General features: G+C 45.6%; 1 protein-coding gene across 2 annotated transcripts in view; it reads left to right on the top strand.

The window, feature by feature from the left end:
* The window catches only part of LOC143774925 (melanin-concentrating hormone receptor 1-like), a 49507-nt gene that overhangs the window by 18436 nt on the left and 16803 nt on the right, over positions 1-14268 (top strand). For both annotated transcript variants that reach the window (XM_077262734.1, XM_077262733.1), the window contains exon 3: positions 3824-4375. In XM_077262734.1, coding sequence (XP_077118849.1) covers positions 3824-4375 — 552 coding nt within the window. The remainder of the gene's footprint in view (positions 1-3823; positions 4376-14268) is intronic.

Here is a 14268-nt window from a genome sequence, read left to right as displayed (position 1 = left end):
AGGGGTCTATGAGTGTGACTGCACAGAGGGGTCTATGAGTGTGACCGCACAGGGTGGTCTATGAGTGTGACTGCACAGAGGGGTCTATGAGTGTGACTGCACAGAGGGGTCTATGAGTGTGACTGCACAGAGGGGTCTATGAGTGTGACTGCACAGAGGGGTCTATGAGTGTGACTGCACAGAGAGGTCTATGAGTGTGACTGCACAGAGGGGTCTATGAGTGTGACTGCACAGAGGGGTCTATGAGTGTGACTGCACAGAGGGGTCTATGAGTGTGACTGCACAGAGGGGTCTATGAGTGTGACTGCACAGAGGGGTCTATGAGTGTGACTGCACAGAGGGGTCTATGAGTGTGACTGCACAGAGGGGTCTATGAGTGTGACTGCACAGAGGGGTCTATGAGTGTGACTGCACAGAGGGGTCTATGAGTGTGACTGCACAGAGGGGTCTATGAGTGTGACTGCACAGAGGGGTCTATGAGTGTGACTGCACAGCTGTGATTAATGTGCAGCTGTTACTGAGGAGATCTAATAAGCCAGAGCTGGTATGTCACTCTTCACAAGGAGAAACCTTACCCCTTAGACCGCAGATCAGCATAGAAGCTGATCAGCAGCACTGTGCAGCGACTGCTACCATATACATCCATTACATATTTACATCCATCCTCCGCTGTAACTGCTAGCTATCCTCACCTATCTGACATTGATGACCTATCCTATAATTTGCATGGAGAACCCCTTTGACAATATAATTATATTTATTAAAGATTGGGCTACCTGCAGACAAGAGCCAGGATTATGCAATGTAAGAATTATGAGTAAAACAAGAAAGCAATGAGGATTATTAAATCAAAATTATCATTTCATGTGACTGTTCAGACTAATCTGTATTCTATGTGTATTTGTAATAACACTATTTCTGACATTTCTATGACTATCCTGCATTTTTCACTAGTTTTCCCCTTGGCAGACTCAATTTCCGATTTTCAGTTGTCTCGGAGCTAGTAGTTGGAGATTAGCTGCTACAATACTCTGCACATGGATTCCTGCTCTCCTATCTCTATCTAGCACGTCACAGGTTCAGCAGCAGAATGAAGGACATTTTACAGCAATATTTAACAGTGTAACTGTGAATCCAGCTCTAGGGTGAGATTAACAGTTAGGCTGGGTTTACACTGCATTATGTTAGCCATTAACAGCCGATTAATGTATGTCGTTTAATAATGTTAGCTTAGACTGTGGCGCCCCTGAGGTCCAGTCACCACAATGGTATTGCAGCTCGGACGAGGTGTGATGCTCCGCTCTCGGGTAAGGAGGGGGGCATAATCCAGAACCCACACACTTCCATCCAACATCAGACCTATCAAGGCCAGGGAGGGACTAGGGAGAAGGTGTGGGTGGAGAGAGTGACAGTTAGAGGGGTTGTCATGGAAACAGTAGGAGGAGTCAGGAAAGGTCTAGAAAGTTAGTCAGTCTGTGGGGACTCGAAGTGATGGGCAGTCTGGCTCACCAAAAAGAGCCGGCTCTTTTTGGATCCTAAATGGATCCCTATTGAAGACGTGTTCAGGTGTATGAAACCCCGCCCACCTGCCGCAGAAACTCCACCCTCTTGCTAGGAACCAATTACATTGATGAGTGGGTGGAGTTTTGCTCTGGTGGGCGGAATTACGCCTGCTTATTTCCGGGATTTTACGCCCAGTGAGAGCCATTCAGAGAATTTAGTGGCTCTCACTGGGGTGCCGGCTCCCATCGTTTACAGCTGGGAGCTGGTTCTTTGTATCAGATCGTTTGCGAACGACACATCACTAGTGGGGAGGGAGAGAGCAGAGCAGATGTGAGAGAGAGTTGGAGCTGGGGACTTGAGCAGTGAGGAGCTCGTCCCAGCACGAGAGAAGAGAGAGAGAGAAGTTCCAGAGAGTGAGAGAGGAAGAAGGGGTCCTAGGGGCACGGGTAGTGAGGAATCCACCCGTGGGGCCCGCATCCACGCTGACCATAGTTGGGTGGAGGGACCAGGTTGCAGTTAAGGGACAGGCCCTAGTCTGGTAGAGAACTACAAGGCCCAGCTAGCAAACCAGAGGCTGAGGTGACTGCACGTGCCACAGCCACATCCACACATATTCACTGAAAAGGCAGCCACATAGGATCAAGGGGACCAGAAAGACGTCACCTGGCAAGATCAGAGGCTGCTTGCTTGGGACACTGTGTGTAAAGGCACAGGGCAGGAGAGGTGGGAGCCAGTGCAGCCAGAAGGCCAGGAAAGGAGCATAAGAAGGGGGTACTGACAAAGTGTACCCTGAATTACCTGAGAGCTGGCTGGGCCACAAACCTAGAGGACACAGCCCCCCCCCGGCTGGGGACTACATCTAAGAACTGTGAGTAAAAGTGTGGAAACTACACCCTGCTGTGTCCTTGGAGTTATTACTGCATCATCTGCACTGCACCACAATATCCATCATCACCATCTTTAACAATATAAATGCTCTGGGACTAAGCTCTACCTGTGGAGAGCTGTAAAAACTCTGCTGCATCACCATCAGCCCCAGCGGTCCCTTCAAGCAGTGTCGGCCATCTCTAGCCAAGGAGCACAGGTGGCTTCACAAACAATTCCCCTATAAACTTTAATTAAATTGACTTTTATTGGACGCCCAGGGCCACGGACCGGGTCACTGATGCTATAACACATTCCTTTAAGAACCGGCCCGGTGCCGATTATCCCCACGGCCCTGGCGGGCGCTCCAAGACCAACCTAGAAAACTTTCATGTGCACAGAATAAGTGTTGATATAATAACTATGTGAGCACAGCAGTGTCGGACTGGGGTGCCAAGGGCCCACCAATAACATTAACTTTGGGGGGGCTCAATTTTCACCTGCATGCAAATATTATGCCACCTTCGTTCACAAATTTACCTATACCTCTATATAATAATAAACTGGGTAGCGTGGTTAAAGAATGATGAGATGCTGCTTTTTTCTGAGTGAATCAAGTGAATTATGCCAAGTACTGCCCATACAGTGGGGTTGGGGGCCCAGATTTACACAGGGGCCCACCGGGGGATTCCCCTGTTACCCTGTGGGCCAGTCCGAGCCTGGCGCACAGAACACCATGTTGTCAGCGGCACATCAAGAGAGGATGAAGCGCTGGCTGCTTAAAAATCATCTTATCTAATGAACAAGCATTTTGCTCATTTGTCAGATGATTGCCACACCGATAATCAGGAAACGAGCATTCCTAGGAATGCTCATTTTTCAGAGTGAATGATGCAATCAGAAAATGTGAGAGAACTGGCGTATAAGTGGAGAAAGAAGTACATTTCTCCTATAAAATATCATGCAAAGTTTGGTAAACATCCGTGACCATTTACAGTTTGTTAACTGATACTACGAGAGCCAGTTCTAGCGAGAACATAAGGTAAGTGTAGGCCAAGGAGCGTTTATGGGGCATCCGGCAGGAATCTATGAGGGATAGTATTCATGGGGCACGTGTGTGTATGGCATTTACTGGGCATCTGGAGCTAAAGTATGGCTTGGGGCAGACATATAATGTTATGGAATCATTTGTGACTTATTTTCAGAAACTGTTAGGTCAAATAAGAATTTTGCCGGGCCGCAATCTAGTTGCGTAAAAACTTGTATGTGGCGACATAGAGATTTCACAAATTCCGTCCTATTTTTAAATGTTTTGGGGTGGAGGGGATGTAATTGAGTCCTTCCACGTTTTTTATAATACTGCAAATCCTGGCACTGCTGTTCAGCAGATCCACCCTCTGATATGCACTTCTATCCATTTCAATGACGTACCGATCTTTCTCTCCCTTGTTTGCAGATATGTAGCTGTGGTGCACTCTTCTACCGTGGGCCAACGACGGAGTGTGCGTTGTACGTGGATAGTAACCGGATGTGTTTGGCTGTGTTCCCTTCTCCTCAGTACTCCGGCTCTCCTCTACTCTGGAGTCAGATGGGGAGATGGTGTGGCCCTGTGCGTTTTCGATCTTCCTGGTGCTCCGCCATCCCTTTACTGGTACACACTGATGCATAGCCTCCTGACATTTCTACTACCTTTGTCAGTCATAATAGTATTATACTCTCTCACACTTCACCACCTCTCTCGGGTCATGAGAAGAGTCCAAAGGGCACCATCTCAGCGCAGTCGGAGGGTTACACGTATGGCTCTGGCTATTGTGGCTGCATTTCTGTTCTGCTGGGCTCCCTTCCATGCAGTGCAGCTTGTTAATCTCTTCTCCACTGGACCTCCCTCAAGCTCTACTTTCTACCTCAATCAAGCTGCTATTTGCCTGGGCTATGCTCATAGCTGTGTCAGTCCTCTGCTGGTTATCTGCTGCACCGAGGGCTTCCGAGAACGCCTCCCGCATGCACGGTGAGCACTTTTAGTAATTTTCCTATGGATATATGTTTATGGCACTCGCCTTTTATACAACAGTATGAGACACCTAAACTTCCTAAAGAGCTGACATTTCTATTTTAGTAAATACCTGTATTCTTCATAAAATACAAATCTGGACAAAAATTAGTCCTTTCTCACAGCAAAAAAATAATCAAGCATCACTTATGAAAGGTGGCTACTAGAAATTTGTGAATGATTTTTGAGATGAATTTTATGAAATTCTCAAGTCCTGGCGAATTCGATTGGAGCGACTCGACTACAAAATGACCACTACAATTTTACACTTTGCAAAAGACTGTATCAGACATAGACAGCTGGCATGGCTTCATGCATAACTGTGCATTACAGCTATCACATCACATAACACAACCAATCAGGAGGGACTATAATAGCTTGTATAAAAGCTCAGGCAGAGAATGCAGCAGCCATGTTAGGGTGATATAAGATAGTGAGTGAGCATCAACGCTGACAGCTCAGAAGTAGAGATTGGAAGATAAAGCTTTAATACATTGGACAATACTACAGACACTAAAGTTTTGTACAACTGCAGCAGTGAAAAACAGAGAGAGAGAGAGTACTATTCTGTTAATACTAAAGTAATTCAATTGATAAAGGGGAGAGAGGAGAGAGATAGGAGAGGTGCCAGCAACAGAAGTGACTGACTCATTGTAATTGATCAGTAATACGGTGCAGCTGGCATTTGAATTACATCTTTTTTTCTTCCTTCATTCTTAATGCACTAGATAGCAGCAGTAAGACAGCACAATATTTTTAACAAAAAAGAAAAAAAAAACCCTAAACATCGGTATCAGCCAGAGATGGTGTGCTAATTTGTCACAAGCGACCGTACTATGTTTTTGCATTTCTTGTGCAATCCTTTTTGTGAAGAGGAATAATTGTTTTTAAAAACAGAAAATTCCACAAAATCCAGACATTTAACTGCGACTAGCTGCCTCACAAAGAGTGCATGTCGCAAACAATTTTTTTTTGCACTCTTGTTTTACCAGTCAAATTTTACATCCGTACACACCACACTAATATAGTATCCTGTTGCAGGTACTGACTTTTTGATCGTGTACCTACCTATCACTTCTTATATTTTTTTTTAAGTGGGTTGAAACTTGTTAGAACTAGAATAGAAAAAAAATGTTTTAAAAACATAGACATTTAACTGTGCATGTCTGTTTTTGCAAACCTGCATAACTAGTTTAGTTTGACAACCATACATGCCATACCTATGCTGTGGCGTGCTGCTACATTTTACTTTTCTGACTTGGATGAAAATCACTGATGAAAACGGGTCCTTTTTTCTCGTACATGAAAAAAAAAAAACGACTGACGTCTGAAGGAGCCTTAGGCCACCGGTATATACTCACCTGTGCGGAGGCAATTATTTACTACTACATCGGTATGCCTTCGATTTCATACAGAGCCTTTTTTCTATTGAATACCACATGTATGGATCTATTCTTCACTAGAAGCATTGTTTCTCTCAATATACATAAGGCCCCTGACGGAGTGTGGTACAAGACTACACGGAATTACATTTGCATCTGTACAGATATCTGTGCATGAAGCCTTATAATGTGATGGCAGCAATATGCATATGCAGCAGCTCTACTTGTCTATCAAGCTCTGAGCTTCCCCTATGCTGAAGAGGCAAATCTGCTTGCAGCACGGAAGAGCACTCGGTCAGGACATTTGGCATAACCAGGCTGCTAGTCTTGTGGCCAGGAGAGAACGGGGATTACAAAGGTGGGACCCAATAATAATCCAATAATTATTAACTATCCATTGGATAAGTGGTAATATATGGAGGCTGGAATACCCTTTTAGGCTGGTTTCACACTTGCGTTTTCATCTGCAGCGTTTTTTAAAAAACGCATGTGGTGAAAAAACGCATGTAAACGCGGCAAAACGCCGCGTTTTTTAGATGCATGCGTTTTTGCGGCAAAAAAAAAACACGGTAAAACGCGGCGTTTTGCCGCGTTTACATGCGTTTTTTCCCACATTTGTGTTTTTGAAACGCATGCTGAGAAGTGTGTGACAGCTGCCAATCATCAAAATCAACTAGAAAACACACTATTAATAGAATTAGCAAGGGTTAGGGTTAGGGTTAAGGTACCTTCACACGAAACGACTTTGTAACGATATCGCTAGCGATCCGTGACGTTGCAGCGTCCTCGCTAGCGATATCGTTTAGTTTGACACGCAGCAGCGATCAGGATCCTGCTGTGATGTCGCTGGTCGCTGAATAAAGTCCAGAACTTTATTTGGTCGTCCGATCGCCGTGTATCGTTGTGTTTAAAAGCAAAAGCAACGATACCAGCGATGTTTTACACTGGTAACCAGGGTAAAAATCGGGTTACCAAGCGCAGGGCCGCGCTTAGTAACCCGATGTTTACCCTGGTTACCAGCGTAAAAGTAAAAAAAACAAACAGTACATACTCACCTGCGCATCCCCCAGCGTCTGCTTCCTGACACTTACTGAGCTCCGGCCCTAAAGTGAAAGTGAAAGCACAGCGGTGACGTCACCGCTGTGCTGTTAGGGCCGGAGCTTAGTCAGTGTCAGGAAGCGGACGCTGGGGGACGCGCATGTAAGTATGTACTGTTTGTTTTTTTTACTTTTACGCTGGTAACCAGGGTAAACATCGGGTTACTAAGCGCGGCCCTGCGCTTAGCAACCCGATGTTTACCCTGGTTACCCGGGGACCTCGGCATCGTTGGTCGCTGGAGAGCGGTCTGTGTGACAGCTCTCCAGCGACCAAACAGCGACGCTGCAGCGATCGGCATCGTGTGAAGGTACCTTTAGGATCCCTAGGGTTAGGGTTAGGGGTAGCTTTTTATTAGAATGTCCTGGTCACCAGGTCACTGATAAGCCACCCCCCACCATCAAGGTGATAAAGGGATACAAACCCTAACCCTAACCCTTGGGATCCTAACCTTACCCCTAACCCTAACCCTACCCCTAACCATAACCCTTGGGATCCTAACCTTACCCCTACCCCTACCCCTAACCCTTGGGATCCTAACCCTACCCCTAACCCAAACCCTACCCCTAACCCTACCCCTAACCCTACCCCTAACCCTAGGGATCCTAACCCTAACCCTAAGGGTTAGGATCCTAACCCTAAAGGTTAGGGTTAGGATCCCTAGGGCTAGGGTTAGTATTCCTAGGGTTACTAGGGATCCTAACCCTAACCCTAACCGTTACCCTAGGGATCCTAACCCTAACCCTAAGGGTTAGGATCCTAACCCTAACCCTAAGGGTTAGGGTTAGGATCCCTAGGGTTAGGGTTAGGATCCCTAGGGTTACTTTTGATCCTAACCTTAGGGTTAGGGTTTGGATCCCTATGGTTAGGGTTAGGGTTATGGTTTTCTTGGTTTTTTTTGTGTTTTCTTGTGTTTTTCTATAAAAACGCATGCGTTTTTAACGCAAACAAACGCATGTGCTTAAAAACGCATGCGTTTACATAGACAGCAATGCATTTTTTTGCCGCGAAAAAACGCATGCGGTTTTTCGCGGCAAAAAAACACCGCTAGAAATTACTATAGGTTGCATTTCTGCAAATGAACGCACGCGTCAAAAAACACATGCGTTGCCGAAAACGCATCAAAACGCATGCGAAAAAACGCATGCGTTTTTAATGTTAAGTATAGGGAAAAAAAGCATGCGTTTTTTTGCGCTAAAACGCAGCTTACAAAAACGCAAGTGTGAAACCAGCCTTAATTCACCAAATACAGTAATATCTACATACTACCTGACTTGTGTAGTGGAAGTTAGGTAAGCATAAATGATATTGATGTATTTTGGTCCCCATAACATATTGCTGTATTAACCCCTTCACCTCCCCCCAGCCCCTTTTCATCTTCCTGACCAAGCCAATTTTTTCAATTCTGACCAGTGTCACTTTATGAGGATATAACCCTGGAACTCTTCAATGTATCCCTCTGATTGTTTTTTCATGACATGTTGTACTTCATGTTAGTGGTAAATTTTGGTCAATATGATTTGCATTTATTTAGGAAAGTATCAAAAATTTGATAACAAATGTGACAATTTTGCAATTTTCAAACTCTGAATTTTTAAACCCTTAAATCAGATAGTTATGCCACACAAAATGGTTAATAAATAACATTTGACATTTGTCTACTTCACGTCAGAATCATTTTTGATTTTTTTTTTCGTTAGGAAGTTAGAAGGGTTAAAAGTTGACCAGCAATTTCTTATTTTTCCAACAAAATTTACAAAACCAATTTTTTTAGGGACTACATCCCAATTTGAAGTGACTTCGAGGGGCCTACATGTAGTAAAATACTTAAATGTGACTCCATTTAAAAAAGGCACCTCTCAAAGTGATCAAAACCACAGCCAAGAACTTTATTAAACCTTTAGGGGAGTTAAAACCACATGGAAGGAAAAAAATAAGCATTTTACCTTTTCCCACAAAAATATTGATTTAGCCCCAAATTTTGCATCTTGAAAAGGGTAACAGGAGAAAATGGACCATACAATTTGTGGTGCAGTTTCTCCTATGTACACCGATACCCCATATGTGATGAAAAACTACTGTTTGGGCACAGGGCTTAGAAGGGAAGGAGTATCACTGGACTTTCGGAGTGAAAAAATGGCTTGCATTTGTGGATTCAGGTTCTGCCTTGAATTTTATTGATCATGATTTCGCTGTAAGCTGTAGTTATGATATCTCCTCTCTCGGCCTTCACGAACAAATTTTCCCTATTGAAAATTCTCCTTTTTCACAAAGCCACATTACTTTGAAGGTCGAGAATGTATGTATGGAGGTAGGAGTATTACACACTGAGTTCATTTCATTCATTGTTTTTCCGTCTTTACCTGTAAAGTTAGTATTGGGCCTAGCATGGTTAATTAAGCACAATCCTGTTAACAATTGGGAGACTCAAGAGATTAGGTATTGGGATCTTGTTTTTCTGGATATTTGTTGAGATCCTTGGCTTCTGTTAGGTCTCACTTTCCAGAATTCATTTAGGACTTCAGTGATGTTTTTGTGCTATTGACTTCATACCAGGAGCTAAAATGCCTAAATCTCTTTAATGTAACCTTTCTCTTCCAGAGAGGGAGGCCTTGAAAGAATATATTCAAAAGAGTCTGGCTAAAGCCATTGTTACCCTGCTGCAATGCAGCTAGGTGCAGGCTCCACTCACTAGTAGTGTTGAGCATTCCGATGCTGCAAGTATCGGGTATCGGCCGATACTTGCTGTATCGGAATTCCGATACCGGGATTCCGATACTCTTGTGGTATCGGGTATCGGGTATCGGAACAACATTTTATTTTAATTCTCTCTTTTACACATTTTAACATTGTTAAAATGTGTAAAAGAGAGAATTAAAATAAAAAATATCGCTATACTCACCTGTCCGACGCAGCCGGGACCTCAGCGCAGGAACCGGCAGCGTTGTTTGTTTAAAATTCCCGCTTTTACATGGTTACGCGAACTCCCGGCTTGTGATTGGTCAGGGCGCCCATGTTGCCGGGCCGCGGACCAATCACAGCAAGCCGTGACGAAAATACGTCACGGCTTGCTGTGATTGGTCCGCGTCCCGGCAACATGGCCGCCATTAACCAATCACAAGCCGTGACGTCACGGGAGGCTGGACTTGCGCGCTTTTGAAAAAGCGCGCGTGTCCAGCCTCCAGTGACGTCCCGGCTTATGATTGGTTGCGCCGCGATCAACCAATCACAAGCCGGGAGGCTGGACACGCGCGCAATTTTAAAAAGCGCGCTTGTCCTGCCTCCCGTGACGTCACGGCTTGTGATTGGTTAATGGCGGCCATGTTGCCGGGCCGCGGACCAATCACAGCAAGCCGTGACGTATTTTCGTCACGGCTTGCTGTGATTGGTCCGCGTCCCGGCAACATGGCGCCGTGACCAATCATAAGCCGGGACGTCACTGGAGGCTGGACACGCGCGCTTTTTCAAAAGCGCGCAAGTCCAGCCTCCCGTGACGTCACGGCTTGTGATTGGTTAATGGCGGCCATGTTGCCGGGACGCGGACCAATCACAGCAAGCCGTGACGTATTTTCGTCACGGCTTGCTGTGATTGGTCCGCGGCCCAGCAACATGGGCGCCCTGACCAATCACAAGCCGGGAGTTCGCGTAACCATGTAAAAGCGGGAATTTTAAACAAACAACGCTGCCGGTTCCTGCGCTGAGGTCCCGGCTGCGTCGGAGAGGTAAAGTATAGCGATATTTTTTATTTTAATTCTTTCTTTTACACATTTATATGGTTTCCAGGGCCTGAAGGAGAGTTTCCTCTCCTTCAGACCCTGGGAACCATCAGGAATACCGTCCGATACTTGAGTCCCATTGACTTGTATTGGTATCGGGTATCGGTATCGGATTGGATCCGATACTTTGCCGGTATCGGCCGATACTTTCCGATACCGATACTTTCAAGTATCGGACGGTATCGCTCAACACTACTCACTAGATGGCAGTAGAGTGGAAGCAGGACTGCACCTATGCAGAGCTGGCCTGCAGTGCAGCAGTGAGGCTAGCACAGGTGGCAGCAGAATAGTCAAACAAGCCAGGTCAAATCCTAGGCTGTAGCACAGTACCAAAGGAATACGCAAACTCACGGTCTAAGACAAGCCAGAGAGTCAGTAACGGTCAGGAGCAGATAAGCCAAAAAACAAAAGCAGGTCAGGATACAAGACAAGTCAAAAACAGGGAGTCAACACACTAATGGGAAACACGGAGTCAAGATGGGAATAGGGGAAAATAGAGACATGGGTTCAGACAGCAATGCAGCAGGACAAATCAGAGCAATCAGAGTCAGTTACAGCAACACTAGGCAAAAACTATAACTGACATCGCCTGCAGGAAGCAGGGGCGATAAATAGCCAATCTGAACCCAGGCAGAGGCTGAGAAAGATTAACTCTTGACATGACCAGACCAGAAAAAAGGAGAAGCAGGACTCAAAACCCAGTCTGGATCATGACCGTACCCTCCTCTCAAGGGGGGCCACAGGACCCCCAGGTTTTCCAGGATACCGCGCATGAAATGCCTGAACCATTCAATCGGCATGAACCGATCGCGCCGGGACCCAGGATCGATCCTCAGGACCTTAACCCCTCCAATGGACCAAATACTTCAGCGAACTGCGAACCATGCGTGAATCCACAATCCGTTCCACCTCATACTCCATCTGCCTATCCACAGAAACCGGAGGCGGAGGAGATGGAGACCCATCAGAGGAAGGTACAAATGGCTTCAGGAGAGACTTATGGAATCCATTGGGGATCCGAAGCGACTGAGGTAAACGTAAGCGAAACGCAACTGGATTGACAACCTCAATGACCTCATAAGGACCTATAAACCTGGGACCTAGCTTAGCGGAAGGAACTTTCAGCTGCATGTTCTTGGTAGACAACGATACTTTATCTTCCGCCAGGAATTTGGGTCCTGTAGATCGTCGCTTATCCGCAAACTGTTTATGTTTGCCTTGAGCTTCCCCAATGTTCCTCTGGACCTCGCTCCCTACTTCCTCAGCCACTGAATGGCCGAATCAGCCCCTGAACACCCAGAGTCCATCCTGGAAAACTCACCAAAATGGGGCTGAAAGACATAATTACAAAAAAACGGAGAAGTGCCCGTGGACTGATTAATACGACTATTAAAGGCAAACTCAGCCACTGGTAACAAAGAACACCAATCATCATGTTGGGACGTGGCAAGACACCGCACAATTTGTTCAAGAGACTGATTGGTCCTCTCCATCTGACCATTGGTTTCGGGATGATAGGCCGAGGAAAAGGCCAAAGTAATACCTAACCTTTTACAAAAAGCCCTCCAAAATTTAGACACAAATTGTACCCCCCTATCTGAAACCACATTCAAAAGCACACCATGCAATCGCACCATGTGCTCAACAAACAACCTAGAAAGTCTTTCAGCGTTAGGCAGTCCCGCCAAAGGTACAAAATGCGCCTGTTTACTGAATCTATCCACCACCACCAAGACCACAGTTTTTGCGATTGGAAGGAGGGAAAGTCCATCGACAAATGAGTCCAAGGTCTATCCGGTATTGGCAATGGCACCAATTCCTCGGCCGGCCGGCTATGAGAGCTTTTAGCATGGGCACAAGTATCACAGGAAGACATGAACACGGCGACATCAGAAGCCATAGAGGACCACCAAAACAGCCTAGCAATACCTCTACGAGTGACCGAAATTCCAGGATGCCCACTAAGAGCAGAATTGTGGAACTCCTGGAGCACCCTCAACTGGTACTGAACCGAGACAAAGAGCTTGTTGTCAGGCATAAACGGAGGAGCAAGAGACTGAGCCTCACGAATCTCCCACTCCAATTCTGAGGACACTGCTGCCACGACCACCACATGCTGAGTACGAAGGTTCAGGAGGTGATATCGGATCCAAGCTGCGAGATAAGGCATCCGCCTTGACATTCTTGGAACCAGGCCAAAGGGTGATAGGGAAATTAAAGCGTGAAAAAAAAGTGACCACCTCGCCTGTCTTGGAGTCAAACATTTGGCTGACTCAATATAAGATTCTTGTGGTCTGTAATCACCGTGAACTGATGAACAGCCCTCTCCAAAAAAGTGCCTCCATTCTTCAAAGGATAACTTGATAGCTAAAAGCTCCCGATTCCCAATATCGTAATTTCTCTCAGCAGGAGAGATTTTTTTTTCGAGAAGGCACAGGGCCCCAGGTCAGTCGAAGTGGTGGGTCCTTGGGATAACACCGCCCCCACATCCGGAGCATCCAGCTCAACGATTAATGGTTCAGATGGATCAGGCTGGACTAAAACAGGGGCAGACATAAAGCATTTCTTTAATAAAGCAAACATGTCCACAGCCAGAGCTGACCAGTTTTTGAGATCAGCCCTCTTAAGAGTCAGATCAGTGAGGGGCTTGACCACCTGTGAAAACCCCTTAATGAATTTCCTGTAATAGTTTGCAAACCCCAGAAAACATTGAAGACCATTTAAGTCTCTGGGTTGCACCCAATCCACAATGGCCTGTACCTTCCCAGGGTCCATACGAAACCCCTTGTCAGACAGAATGAACCCCAGAAAGGACAATTCTTGGACAAAAAATGTGCATTTTTCAGGTTTCGCAAAGAGCGAGTTCTCCCGTAACCTCTGGAGAACCGCACATAGATGATCCATGTGAACTTGTTTGTAAGATGAAAACACAAGCATATCATCTTAATATACCACCATAAAGAGCCCAACAAAATCAGAAAATACATGGTTGATAAAATTATGAAAAACAGCCAGCGCATTAGTAAGACCAAAGGGCATAACCAAATTCTCAAATAACCCTTCAGAAGTGAGAAATAGAGTTTTCCACTTATCTCCCCCCGAATACGAATTACATTATATGCTCCCTTGAAGTCCAATTTAGAAAACCATTTGGCCCCCGACAATTGATTGTACAAATCAGGGATGAGCGGGAGGGGATAGGTATTTCTCACTGTGATCTTATTTAATTTCCAAAAATAGAGACAAGGGCGCAAACCACCCACTTTTTTTTTTTTTACAAAAAAGAATCCAGCCACCATAGGAGAGACAGAGGGACGGATGTGGCCTTTACATAGGCTTTCAGAAATATACTCCTTCATAGTGGTTCGTTCCAGGCCAGAGAGGTTGTACAAAAGGGCCTAGGGCAATTTAGCACCAAGAACCAGATTAATAGTACAATCAAAAGGGCAGTGTGGTGGTAAGACCTCGGCCTCCTCAAAATCCTTTGAAATTAACGGATGACACAACTACAGTAGTAAGGCAATTTTTGACACAATTAGGACCCCATTTGACAATGTCCCAATTCCCAATCTATCACAGGGTTATGTAACTGTAACCA

Source organism: Ranitomeya variabilis, chromosome 5, assembly GCF_051348905.1.
Source record: "Ranitomeya variabilis isolate aRanVar5 chromosome 5, aRanVar5.hap1, whole genome shotgun sequence".
NCBI lineage: Eukaryota > Metazoa > Chordata > Amphibia > Anura > Dendrobatidae > Ranitomeya > Ranitomeya variabilis.
Note: the sequence above shows the minus strand (reverse complement) of the source record. Positions and strands in the feature narration are given on the sequence as shown.